This window comes from Citrus clementina, unplaced genomic scaffold, assembly GCF_000493195.1.
Source record: "Citrus clementina cultivar Clemenules unplaced genomic scaffold, Citrus_clementina_v1.0 scaffold_3, whole genome shotgun sequence".
NCBI lineage: Eukaryota > Viridiplantae > Streptophyta > Magnoliopsida > Sapindales > Rutaceae > Citrus > Citrus x clementina.
The window spans coordinates 19,177,742-19,192,315 of NW_006262339.1; the positions used below are offsets into that span (position 1 = coordinate 19,177,742).

General features: G+C 33.5%; 1 protein-coding gene across 1 annotated transcript; it reads left to right on the forward strand.

The window, feature by feature from the left end:
* Window positions 1-13,715: 13,715 nt before the first annotated feature.
* On the forward strand, window positions 13,716-14,243 carry LOC112099651. The gene has a single exon (XM_024187076.1). The coding sequence runs from the start codon at window positions 13,716-13,718 to the stop codon at window positions 14,241-14,243; it is 528 nt and encodes a 175-aa protein (XP_024042844.1).
* The last annotated feature ends 331 nt before the right edge of the window (window positions 14,244-14,574 follow it).

Sequence of the window (14,574 nt, forward strand, 5' to 3'; positions counted from 1 at the left end):
TCGCTACTTGGAATGAGCATTGACAATTGCTCAGAGAATGGAACATTAATTTTTAGGCACCCAATGGTCCCACGAAAACCGAATTCTCTGGCCGTACTTGGAGCGGAGCACTTGGACCCAAAAACTCGTTGGAGATGACAAAATGCCCCAGTCGAGCTTTCATTAGCAGCGCATTATTCATGGTTCTCAAATTCTTCAAACCAAGCCCACCACAAAATTTCGGTTGGCAGAGTCTACGGCAGTTAGCCAGATGAATCTTCTTTGGTCCCGTCGCTCCACACTAAATAAACCTACGGAAAACTTGTCCAATGTAATTGATAACACCAGACGGAAGCCTCGTCGTTTGCATAGAATAAGTAGGCAAGGCTCGAATAGCAGCACTGTGATTTCCGTGACTAAGCCTTTCAATGCAGAGCACAAAAATATAGCCTGATTTCCCTGGACGGAGAGAAACTCTTAGTGCATTCATGTTGGGATTATGTGCTCTTTAAAAAGCATAATATTTATTTTTTGATTAATAAAATATTTGAGATATTTTCAATTGTATAAATATATTGAATAAGGTCCGCTTAATCATATTATATATATTTATGTGATCATCATATAGATTCACAGAAGACATAAATACAAGTTATCTTATGATTAAATAAATTAAGTTCGCAGTTGATACATAGAGTTGGGCGCTCTATTTATGTTTAGACTGTAGTAAATTCTTGAATGATTTGTCTTAATTATGTATGAATTTACTGATATAGTTTGACTACATTGAGCTGAATCACATATGAGATTTAATTAACCTTGAAATGACTGTTAGACTTATTAAATCTCATAGGCATTGTTTTTACTGTAATCTTAATCTTGAGTTAGTTATAATTTCATGATTGTAATTGTTATTTTATTTGAGTTACCAATGGGCACGACACACACTTGTAGTCAAGATTACCCGGTATCTTGGTGGGAGCAATTATGAGTATTGGAGTTATAGATTAACAATATAGAATTTGTACAACACATCTCTTGATAAGTTTTTGGTACTTGATCATAGAATTCTCTGGTCAGAGTATGTCAGCATATTTAGTATGTTGAAAATGATCATTAGAGAAAATCAGTAAGTATCAAGGAACAAGATGTAATTAAATTGATTGAACAGTTGAGATATCGATTTAATTAACGATGTGGTACGAAGGATTATGCAGTAAAGAAATCAATGTGGCATGGGTTGAATTATTATTCGAGAACACTATCCTGTATAGCATACAATTATGAAGGTCAGTTCCAATCTTTTAATGGAGTAGATTTGAAATTAAATAATTGGGCTAGTTTAATTACAAGCCTAATTATTGTAGCCACTATTGTATGTACCCAAATGATCCCCAGGTTAGCTCATTTAATTAACTGCGCCGCTACTGGATTAATAAGCAAGATAACTAGTTATTTGAGTTAAAAGCCTAAATATATTATTTAGTGTGAGACTCCATATAATGTGCTTGTGTCTAAGGGGTCTTGTGTTATTTTACAAGGTGGGCCCCTATGACAAGAAGAAGTAACGTTACTTTTATTTTATTATTTTTTAATTTAAATCAAATTTAATTTAATAAAATTAAAAAATATAAAAATATGAAGTCTAGGGTTTCCACTAGATATAAAATGGCTTATTTTCTCCCAAAAGTAGAGATAGCCACAATATACAGATCAAGAGAAAAATATTTTTTCTCTCTAATTTTGAAAGAAATATTTTCTCTTACTAGTTGCTTTTAGTAGTGATAAAGGCACCCACACATCAAGTACAGATCAAACCTGAGTCATAACCCGGAAGATTATTTGGTGACAGATCGTGATCTAACCAGCGCAGTGGTGACGGATCGTGATCTAACAAGCATGGTGGTGACGGATCGTGATCTAACAGGCGTGGTGGTAACGGATCATGATCTAACAGGTGTGGTGGTGACGGATCGTGATCTGGGAAGCCTAGATTAATTTCAATTGTTTATCTTCTCGGATTGTCAATGTATGATTTTCTAGATTACGTATTCCTATATATTGTATGAGAACGGTCCTGAAAGTTTTTTTATAAAAAAAATTGATTTTTCTCCAACAATTGGTATTAGAGATATCTCATATTAATATATAAGAATTTCGTATGAAATCAATCTTGATATTTATGTATTAGAGTGGCACAATTTATTCAGATATATATTATTTGTTTAATATATGAATAAAGCATGCTTATGATTTGTCTTAATTCATGGTTAGATTTTCTGATATATTTTTCGTTTGAATCTGTAATAAGAGGGGTGGCTTTTTATCACCATGTTTCCCTCTTGATTTATTTTACTGTTATAGAAAATTTGCAAGCCAAAATTGGCCTAGGAAATTTGTAAATTACTGGAGAATAATCATGGGATGAAGATTGAAGGAATCACTGGAAATTTACAGTGAAAACCAACCTTCGCACGTTGCACACGCTGCAGCAGCGCGCGTTGCAACCAGCGCTGCAAGCAACGCTGGTAGCAGCGTGCGCGAGGGATGGTTGTGTGCAGCTCGCGAGTTCCTTCATTTGGTGGCTTTTCGCGTGGCGGCAATGGTTAAATCGACGTCGGACTTGGATGAACAGTGACTAGTTTTTTTGGAGATGGCGGCTGGGGATGAAGGAAAAGAAAAATATGGATTTTAGGGTTCATGGTTTTTATCATTGAGGTCCCTATAGTTTCGTAATTTTTCTTTTGGGTAGAAAATTTTTAAGTTTATGCATTTAAGTCCAAAAACAGTTTTGGACTTAATGAATCCTAGTTTTAGGCCCAATTGAAATTGGGTTTAATGGATTAAAATGCATAGATAAAATTTAACACATTAAATTTATTTTTTGGTCCAAAAGTTTTATTTTAAAAAATTAATTAAAATTAAGAAAAAATGTTTTTATTTACTTTCTTTCAAAATTAAAATTGGACCAATAATAAATTTAAAAGCCCAATTTCCCCTAGTCCATTAACAAAGACAAGCTTATCGAAGATAGACATATTAACATAAATATTTTTTTACTATTAATATTGATGATAATAAACTTGATTAAGATTGATTAATTTTTTAAAAACTCAAAATAGTTTTCATATACTTTTAAATCATCATTCTCACTTTATAAAGGCTTTATATTCTATGAAAATGTTTTTATAAAATTGGTTATTCTTATGTTAATGGTTTCAATTGAAAAAGCTTTGAGAATTTTGATAATAACAAGTATTGCTTAAAATCCTGAAAATGGACCTATTTGACAAGTTTTATAAAATTTTGGGCCATAGTATATTTTTATAAAGTTTTGGGGCCAAACTGTAATTTTATAAAAATAGTTCACTGCAACAGTCACTGTAGAAAACGGCGATCCGACATCGAACATAATTGAAAAGTTGCCTCTGGACACTAACGGTGATCCGACATCTTGAAAACAACGATCCAACAATTTGAAAATTCAGTCCAACGGTCATATGGACCAATTAAACGGCGATCCGACATCTAGTTAACGGCGATCCGACAGTGAGCAAAAAGTCAATAATGGCTAGTTTTCAGCTCCAACTATAAATAAACTCAATCAAATTCAAACTTCAATGATTCCAACAATTGTCATTGAGCAAATTATTGAGCATACAAGTTTCTTTGAGCTTTAAATTCTTGTATTCATCTCACTTACTCACACTTTAGATTTTCATTTGTAATCAAACACATTGTTTGAGAGAGATTTATTTTTGTAATATTTTTGAAAAACAAATTGAGAGGTTGTAAGTGTTGGGATACACTTGGATAAGAGATTGGGGATAATCTCTTTGTGTAAAGGTTTATTGACACCTTGGAGGTCAATTGTAAGAGCGGTTTAAGCCTTGGAGGCCTGCTTAGTGGAATCCTCAAGCCTGGTGAGCTTGGAGGCGTGGACATAGGCACGGTTAGCCGAACCACGTAAAAATCACATATTTGATTTCTCTTCCCTTACTCTTTTATTATCTTGCTAGATTAAATTTATTGTTTTTGATTTCATTAAGGTAATAGATTAAATTGTTGTGTGGTTTACTTAGCTTAATTTTTAATAACCTAATTCACCCCCCTCTTGGGTTGTTTAGATAGTATTTCATTTGGTATCAAAGCCTTATTTTCTTGTTAGGACTTAATCGTCTAGAGTAAAAGATCCATAGCAACCCTAAATGACTCAACCTTTAGAGAAGGACAATCCACAACTAGACCACCATTCTTTGACGGTAATGACTATGCATATTCGAAAACTAGGATGAGAATCTATTTGCAAGCTTTAGATTATGAAATTTGGGAAGTTGTTTGTGATGGTCCATTCATGCTTATGATTAAAAATGAAGTAGGAGATGATATTCATAAACCATCAAGTCAATGGAGTGAGTTAGAAAAGAGAAAGATGTCCTTAAACTCCAAGGCAATGAATGCCTTGTTTTGTGCTCTTGATAAGAAAGAATTCCATAGAGTATCTAGTTGTGAGAGTGCGCAAGAAATATGGAATAAACTTGAAGTTGTCTATGAAGGGACAAATCAAGTTAAAGAGTCTAAAATTAGTATATACACTCGTCAATACGAATTGTTCCAAATGGAGCAAAATGAAAGTGCGTATTCTATGTATACATGATTCACAGACATAGTAAACACTCTAGGAGCTCTGGGAAAGATTTTTTTGAATAGCGAGAAAGTCAAGAAAATCATTAGGTCACTTCCAAAAGAATGGAGACCTAAGAGAACTGCAATTGAGGAAGCCAAAGATTTAAACACCTTACCTATTGATGATTTAATTGGCTCTTTTATCTCTTATAAAGAAGACTTTGCAGCTGAAAAAGGCAATGAGGAGAAGAAGAAAAGTATTACTCTCAAAGCCTCAAAATATGAGAGTGATAAGAAAAGTGAACCGGATGATGATGAGTTGGTTATGCTAGCAAGGAGGTTCAGAAAATTTTTCAAGAAAACCGGTGAGCGAAGAAAATTTAAAAATTTCAAGAACCAAAAGGAGAAGAAATAAGTAATCATATGCTATGAATGCAAAAAGCCCGACCATATAAGATCAGAATGCCCACTTCTCAACAAACTCAAGAAGAAAGATATGGTTGCTACTTGGGATGATAGCGATGAAGATTCAAGTGATGAAGAAGAGTTGCAAGAAGCATCAAACCTAGCACTTATGGCAATAGGAGATGATGATGATCTCAATGAGGTAAGTGATCCAACCTATGATGAATTATATGATGCTTTTAAAGAAATGCATGATGAGTTGATGAAAATTGGTAAAAAGAATGCATGTCTTAAAAAGAAATTGCTAGACCTTACAAATGAAAAGGATGCCATGCAAAAATTCAATGATTCATTGAATAAGAAGATTAAAGGATTAGAATTAGAGAATAAAACCTTGCATAATAGAGTTGCATTATCAAATGAGAAACCAAGCACTTCACATGAGCATTTAAAGCCATATGTAGATGATTTGAAAAAGGAAAATGAAATGCTAAAGAAAAAGAACATTGAACTTAGTGATGCTGTGTTAAAATTCACAAATGAGCAAAAGATATTGGATAACATGCTTAACTCTAAAAAATGTGTATTTGATAAAGGAGGACTTGGGTATAAGCCTAATTTGAAGCAAAAGTATAATAAGAATTATTTTGTTAAAGCTACCTCCACAAGTGATCATAAGATTGTTTGTCATTATTGTAATCAAGATGGTCACATGAAATATAGATGTCCCATGAAAAGAAATGCATATTATGGTGTCAAATGTATTTGGGTTCCAAAAGGAATCGTTGCTAACGCTTAAGGACTCAAAAAGGTTTGGGTACCTAAGACATAAGATTTTCATCACATGGCTTGAAGAAAAAGAAAAATAAATGGTACTTAAATAGCGGCTGTTCTAGGCATATGACCAGAAACTATGCATGGTTTTCAAGTTTCACCAAAATAAAAAACGGTGGAGATGTTTCTTTTGGAGACAATTCAAAGGGAAAGATTCTCGGAATTGGAAATGTCGGTAAAATTTTATCAACCCTAATTGAAAATGTATGTTTAGTTGAAAACTTAAAACACAACTTGATTAGTATTAGTCAATTGTGTGACAAAGGTTATAAAATTGCTTTTGATAAATCTAGATGTATTATTGAGAATACATGTGATAGCGAGATTTTATTTACTGGAAATAGATGTGGTAATGTTTATACAATTGACATAGAATGTGCATCTACTAATGATAAATGTTTTTCGGCATTGCATGATGATAGTTGATTATGGCATAGAAGACTAGGACATGCAAGCATGGATTTAATTTCAAAGATTTCCAAAAATGATTTAGTTAAAGGTCTTCCAAAAATTAGTTTTCAAAAAGATAAAGTTTGTGAAGCATGCCAATTTGGTAAACAAATCAAAACCTCTTTTAAAAGCAAAAATCATATTTCTACTTCAAAACCACTTCAATTACTTCATATAGATTTATTTGGACCTTCAAGGTATGCTAGCTTGAGTGGAAAATATTATGTTTTTGTAATTGTTGAAGATTTTTCAAGATACACATGGGTATTATTCTTAGCTAATAAGGATGATGCTCTTGATGCTTTTAAAGTACTTTGTAAGAAAATTCAAAATGAAAAAGGGTATGGTATTTCATGCATTAGAAGTGATCATGGAGGAGAGTTTGAAAACTATGCATTTGAAATCTTTTGCAATAATCTAGGCACTGTACATCAATTTTCATCACCTAGAACTCCACAACAAAATGAAGTTGTTGAAAGAAAGAATAGGTCAATTCAAGAAATAGCTAGGACTATATTGAATGAAAATTCTTTGCCTAAGTATTTTTAGGCTGAGGCCGTCAACACCGCTTGTTATGTTTTAAATTGTGTATTGATTAGACCTAATTTTAATAAAACTTCATATGAGCTTTGAAAATATAGAAAACCCAACATTGATTATTTCAAAGTTTTTGGATACAAATGTTTTATTTTGAACAAAAAAGATAATCTTGGCAAATTTGATCCAAAATCCGATGTTGGCATTTTTCTTGGATATTCAAACTCAAGCAAAGCTTATAGAGTTTATAACAAAAGAACTCTAGTTGTGGAAGAATCTATGCATGTTTCGTTTGATGAATCTAACCCCTCCTCTACGGAGAAAGTTGTTGTTGATAATGATGCAGATGAAGAATTACAAAAAGAGTCATCAAAGGATAACCAAGAGGATGCATCTCATGGGAATCAAGATGAGCAACATGAAGAAACGAATGTAGAGCAAAATGAAGGTATTCCTCAATCACTCCCCAAGGGGTGGAGGTATGTCTCTTCTCATCCTAAGAACTTGATTATAGGAGATCCCTCAAGTAGTATAACAACTAGATCATCATTTAGAAATACTTGTGAGCATGCTACATTCATATCTCAAATTGAACCAAAATCCTTTGCGGATGCGGAAAATGATGAATCTTGGATTATGGCAATGCAAGAGGAGTTAAATCAATTTGAGAGAAACAATGTGTGAGAATTAGTTCCTAAACTGGAACATCAATCCATTATAGGCACTAAATGGGTATTTAGAAATAAAATGGATGAATCTGGTGTGGTTGTAAGGAATAAAGTTAGACTAGTGGCTCAAGGTTACAACCAAGAAGAGGGAATTGATTTTGACGAAACATTTGCACCTGTAGCTAGATTAGAATCTATTAGGATGTTGTTAATATTTGTATGTCATAAAGATTTCATTTTATTTCAAATGGATGTCAAGAGTGCTCTCTTAAATGGTTATATTATGGAAGAAGTTTATGTGAAACAACCCCCTGATTTTGAAAATGAAAAATTTCCAAATCATGTTTATAAGTTGTCAAAAGCATTATATGGATTAAAGCAAGCACCTAGAGCATGGTATGATAAGCTTAAGAATTTCTTATTGGATAACGGTTTTTCGATGGGCAAAGCGGATACTACTCTCTTTGTTAAGCATAAGAACCACGATATTCTTGTTGTTCAAATTTATGTTGATGATATTATTTTTGGCTCTACTAATGAATTGTTGTGTAAAGAATTTTCATCTTGTATGAGTAAAGAATTTGAAATGAGTATGATGGGAGAGTTGAAGTACTTCTTTGAGTTGCAAATAAAACAAAATGAGGAAGGAATTTTCATAAATCAAGCCAAGTATGTGAAAGACCTACTCAAGCGATTTGGCATTGATGATTAAAAGACCAAAAGCACTCCAATGAGCACAACAACTAAGCTTGACAAAGATGAAAAAGGCAAAGAAGTGGATATCAAAATGTATCGAGGTATGATCAGATCTTTACTTTACTTAACCGCAAGTAGACTCGATATCATGTTTAGTGTATGTTTGTGTGCAAAATTTCAATCATGTCCCAAGGAATCTCATTTACTTGCTGTAAAAATAATTTTCCGTTTTTTAAGTGGAACTATAGATCTTGGCCTTTGGTATCCTAGAGGAACTCATATAGATTTAACATGTTATTCAGATTTTGCTGGATACAAAGTTGATAAGAAAAGCACTAGTGGAACTTGTCATTTACTAGGCCACTCACTTGTTTCATGGTTTAGTAAGAAACAAAATTCTGTTGCACTCTCAACCACCGAGACTGAATATATCGCCGCCGGGAGTTGTTGTGCACAAGTACTTTGGATAAAACAAACACTTAGAGATTATGGCATAAATCTTGAACAAATTCCTATTAAGTGTGATAATACTAGTGCTATAAATCTTTCAAAGAATCCCATCCAACACTCTAGAACCAAGCATATAGAAATTAGACATCATTTCTTGAGAGATCATGTTCAAAAGGGAGATATTGCATTAGAGTTTATTTCTACGGAAAAACAACTTGCCGATATTTTTACAAAACCTCTTTGCAAAGATCAATTTTCAAACATTCGGCATGAACTTGGGATGATGAAATTTTCACATTAACATTTCTACTCATGTTATTTAGTCTAAAGAAATTGATTGATTGATTATTTGATGATGACTGTGAAGTGTTTGAGCATGATTAATAAGTGAGGTGTTTATATTATTATTCTTTGAATGAGTGTATGAATTAATTGTTTAAATACATGTACTTTCATGAATTATGCATGAAACTGGTCCTTAAAACGTTTTTGGATCAATGAAATGATCTTAAAATGTATTATTTGTGACCAAATACTAAAATAAAATGTGCTAAATCATAAGTTGTAGAAAACAGATTGTCGTTATCTTAATAAACGGCTAACCGTTTTCTGGCAGAAACTTTGGCAAGCATTCTGGACACTGTCGGTTCGCCGACATCTCATTAACGGCTCGCCGTTTTCATGAAAAATTTTGGGAGCTCTCTAGACGTTGTCGGTTTGCCGATAGCACAATAACGGCTCGCCATTTGGATGACAAAATTTGGGAACTCTCTGGACGTTGTCGGCTCGCTGATATCTCTATAACGGCTCACCATTATCACATGTTAAGTGAACAGTAATCAGTCTTCTTCCCCATTTCATTTTGCCCTTAGACTTTCTTCCTCTCTCAACCCGCGACTGCACCTATTCTCTTTTTTCAAATCCATCACTTTTCTTGTCATTTTTCACCAAATTGAATCATTAAAAATCTTTCTTATCTTCTTTAGAACCTTTTTAATCGATCAAAACTCGTTTTTGATTCAAAAATTGAAAAATCCCAAAATTCAAACCCTAGAACCAGCTGCATTGTTCTTGCCATTTTTAACCAAATTTTCTTCATTTTCGGTCCAATCTCAACTTCCAATCACTCTCTCATCTCTCAAACTTCTTCTCTATTGATTTAAGTTCTTCCAAAATCATCAATGGCTTCATGACCGAGGCGTGCCCGAACTAAGCAAGCAGCTCCAAGTAATCCCAATTCCTCCAGGCCCCTTTCTCAAGATTTTGACAGCCTGCATTTTCAAAATGGTCAACTGGCTCAACGATTTCACGAGAAATTCATGGGAAAAGCGGTAACTACCTCTTTCTATCTTGATATTGACGATTTCTTTGATATTACTATTTGTAGTAGAACTTTGCCTCAAATACTAAGACAATGGGATGAAGCTTTAGGAATTGAAGAACGAGTCTATGAAAATTCAGTTAGGGTGTTTTACTCTAATATGGAGATTTCGGTTAATCGAAAAGATAGGATCGTAACACATGTTGGAGGTGTTAGGATTTAGTTAGATATGTTTGAGCTTGATCGTATTCTTGGAATATCCTGTGAGGGGCTAAACCTGTATACTAATAGAAAAGAGCTTCATTTTAGTCAGTTTACTCACTTTGAGGGCGTTAGAAATATCTGTAGACGTCGCGATCTCTTTGATGAGGTCTGCTCCTTGTCCTTTCGGTCTCAGTTGTTACCTTTCCAAGTCTGTATTCTTCACAGTATTCTCCAGCACATGATTACACCGAGGTAGGGACACACTGATGAGGTGACTAGATTAGATGTCAGTTTACTTGACTCTCTCATCCGAGGAAGGCAAGTGCACTTTTCATTCACTATTTTGCGTCATATGCTCTCTACCCCTACTGTGTCTAACAGGTCTCTTTTGTATGGTAGCATTATTAGTAAGAATCTGAGACATTTTCATGTTCCTTTGACCGACCCTGTCTATATTGAGACCAAAAAGATGGATAGGGAAATAATTTCGGGGATTGGTTTTCATTGGAGACAAGGCAAGTGGATCAAGGTTGCCTCTTCTAAGAATGAGGATACTTTGGTAGCTCCGGATGATAACTGCATGCTCAATGACGTTTATTCCGAGGATGAGTTACCCGACTTTCGCCTTGGAGCTAGACCATGTGCCCCTCGCTGAGCAGCAACAGCAGCAGCATCCTCTCAGGATGACGAGCCAGCCGTGCTAGCTGTACCTCCTGCAACATCTTCTGCTTCTGAGGATCGTCTTCAGCAGCTCTTCGACAAAGTGGATGCACTTCAATCAGACTTTACTACTTTTCGGCAGCAAATGTTAGATCAGCAGATGGAGTTACTTGCTGGACAGCGCCGCATTCTTGGTCACCTTGGCTATGATCTCGACAGTTCCTCTTCACCGCCCCCATCTTAGTTTTCTGCACTTTTGCATTTCGCACAAACATTACTCATCTCATGTAGTTGTTGTGATACTATTTGTTCTTTGATTGTGCTTGTGATGCTTTTATGATGATTTTGTTGGATATGTGGACTTTGTTTATGATTGAGTTGATTTTGATAACATGTTTGGTTGTTGCTTATGATAATGTTGAATTTGTTGGTATGGAGGTTGGTTGCTAAATTGGAGTTTATATGAGAGTGTTTTAACCACTTTGTTTTGAGGATATGTTCATTTTTAAGGGGAGATTCTGCCAAAAAAAATTTCGACATGGGTAATCTCTGAACTTCTCTTTTTAATTTTTTCATGCTCATTTCTTTTTTATGATGAATGGGGAGATAATTTATATATAATCTGTTGAAAAATTTTCTTTTTGTGGTTAAAAATTGATGGGCACATATTTAGGGGGAGCAAAATTGCACAAGTATTTTCTTGAAAAGTTTGTCATCATAAAAAAGGGGGAGATTGTTAACATAAATATTTCTTTATTATTGATTTTGATGATAACAAACTTGATTAAGATTGATTAATCTTTTAAAAGCTCAAAATAATTTTCATATACTTTTAAATCATCACTCACTTTACAAAGGCTTTATATTCTATGAAAATATTTTTATAAAATTGGTTATTCTCATGTTAATGGTTTCAATTGAAAAAGCTTTGAGAATTTTGATAATAACAAGTATTGCTTAAAATCCTAAAAATGGACCTATTTGACAAGTTTTATAAACTTTTGGGCCATAGTATATTTTTATAAAGTTTTGGGGCCAAACTGTAATTTTATAAAATAGTTCATTGTAGCAGTCACTGTAGAAAATGGTGATCCCACATTGAACAGAATTGAAAAGTTGCCTCTGGACACTAACGATGATCCGACATCTTGAAAACAGCGATCCAACAATTTGAAAATTCAGTCCAACGGTCATATTGACCAATTAAACGGTGATCTGACATCTAGTTAACGGCGATCTGACAGTGAGCTAAAAGTCAATAACGGCTAGTTTTCAGCTCCAACTATAAATAAACTCAATCAAATTCAAACTTCAATGATTCCAAGAATTGTCATTGAGCATACAAGTTTCTTTGAGCTTTAAATTCTTGTATTCATCTCACTTACTCACACTTTAGATTTTCATTTGCAATCAAACACATTGTGTGAGAGAGATTTATTTTTGTAATATTTTTGAAAAATAAATTAAGAGGTTGTAAGTGTTGGGATACACTTGGATAAGAGATTGGTGATAATCTCTTTGTGTAAAGGTTTATTGACACCTTGGAAGTCAATTGTAAGAGCAGTTTAAGCCTTGGAGGCTTGCTTAGTGGAATCCTCAAGCCCGGTGAGCTTGGAGGCGTGGACGTAGGCACGGTTAGCCGAACCACGTAAAAATCACGTGTTTGATTTCTCTTCCCTTACTCTTTTATTATCTTGCTAGATTAAATTTATTGTTTTTTATTTCATTAAGGCAATAGATTAAATTGTTGTGTGGTATCTTAGCTTAATTTTTAATAACCCAATTCACCCCCTCTTAGGTTGCTTAGATAGTATTTCAGGACATTGACAAGAAGCCCAATGACAATTAAGCTTAGGGTTACTGTATTTTTCATTTTAGGAAAGCCATGAATTAAGATTATTTAATTATTTTTCTATATGTTATGTTTTTTATGATAACATGCCATGATAACATGTCATATAGAATAGGTAGTGTCACTCTATGCATAATGATACATGTCATTCATCTATTATGAATCTCATTATATTGTTTATAATTTGCAAATGCTTAATAATATTGAATATCATCTAGATAATATTATAGGAAGCATGCAATTAACAATATATAATTAATGTATATTTTAAAAGGAAAAATCAATTTTAAAATATTGAGTGGGAGAGGGAAAATTCAAGATAATTTTTCCCACGAGCTCCATTGTTAGTTCAATAATAAAATTATATATATACCTCGACTTCATGATACGATGCTGCTCCCTTCGAAGGGTATATATATTAGATATTTTATTTGATGAACTTCTTCAAAGATAAAATTGAAATATTTTTCAGTCGATTGTTCACCGCAATGGTGACTATTGATATGAAAAATACGTAGATTGAAACAATGGTTATACATTCAACTAAAATTTGTTATTAACCTTCCCAACGAAGCTCTGTTAACAAATTTAGGCCCAAAAGAATAACAATAATTATTTATCATGTCTCTACATGAAAGTAAATAATCCAATGGATAATTGGGTCTAGTAAGTGTAGACATGACTTCCCCAACAGATAGCCTGTCAAAGCGGTACTAGATTATCGTTACAATAAATTAAAATGTATTTATGATTTTTTGCATTTTTGTCATTTATTGTAAATATTGTTTCGAAGTGTTTATGCATGTCTATTTTGTTTTTTCAGAAAATGTCTTCCATCAACCCATTATTAATTATCCTTGCTAAAAATGAACTCATTGGTGAAAATTACTTAGATTGGAAACACAATCTATTTAATATTCTCACTACTAAGGGCTGCAAATATGTGTTGACCCAGCCTTACCCTCAAGAACCAATGTTATACGATTATAGAAATCAGAGGGAGCCTTATGAGAAATAGTGCGAAGCTATCAAAATGGCTAAGCACTATATATTGGCTTTGATTTTTGTGGAACTGCATAAGAAACATCAGAGCATGGAAACAACCACTGAAATAATGGCTAGTCTTCATCAGATGTTTGGGCAGAATACTCATTTTGCCAGAGAAGCAGCGTTAAAACGTATTACGAATACTAAGATGGAAGAGGGCACAAGAGTTCGTGATCATGTCCTCAAAATGATGGACTATTTGAAAGAAGTAGAGACTCATGGTGTTCAAATCGATGATAAAACAAAGATTAACATGATGATTGAATCTTTGCCTGATACATTCAAAGAGTTTAAGGTCAGCTATATCTTAAATAATAAAGATATGACCTTAATTGAATTAATGCACGAACTACATGCTATAGAAGAATTTTATCATAGTAGAAAACTTCCTGATAAAGGATTTTCTTCAAGGCTTAAGTCGAAAGAAAGGAATAAGCAAGAAAGAGTTGGGATGGGCAAACTGTCTACTAAAAGAAGTGGCAAGCCAAAAGGCAAGTGTTACAAATGTGGATAGAAGGGTCACTGGAAGAAAGATTGTCCTAAGATTATTAAAATCAGGTATAGGAAATCTGTAAGCTTCCTAATAAGTTCAGATTTCTATTGATTCATGCAATAGTGAATTCTGAGATAACTAATCTTATTTGTAATTCATTTATTTGGTTTTCAGGAAACCAAGAGATTAAGTGAAGAAAACTTCAAACAACAGTTGAGGACATGCTAGTTTATATTAGTTGAAAGGCTAGATCAATTTTACGAGACTTTTGTTTTGATATTTGTCTTTATTATTCCAATATTAAAGGAATTTAATTTCAATGGCTTGTTTTAATAAACATGAGTACACTGTT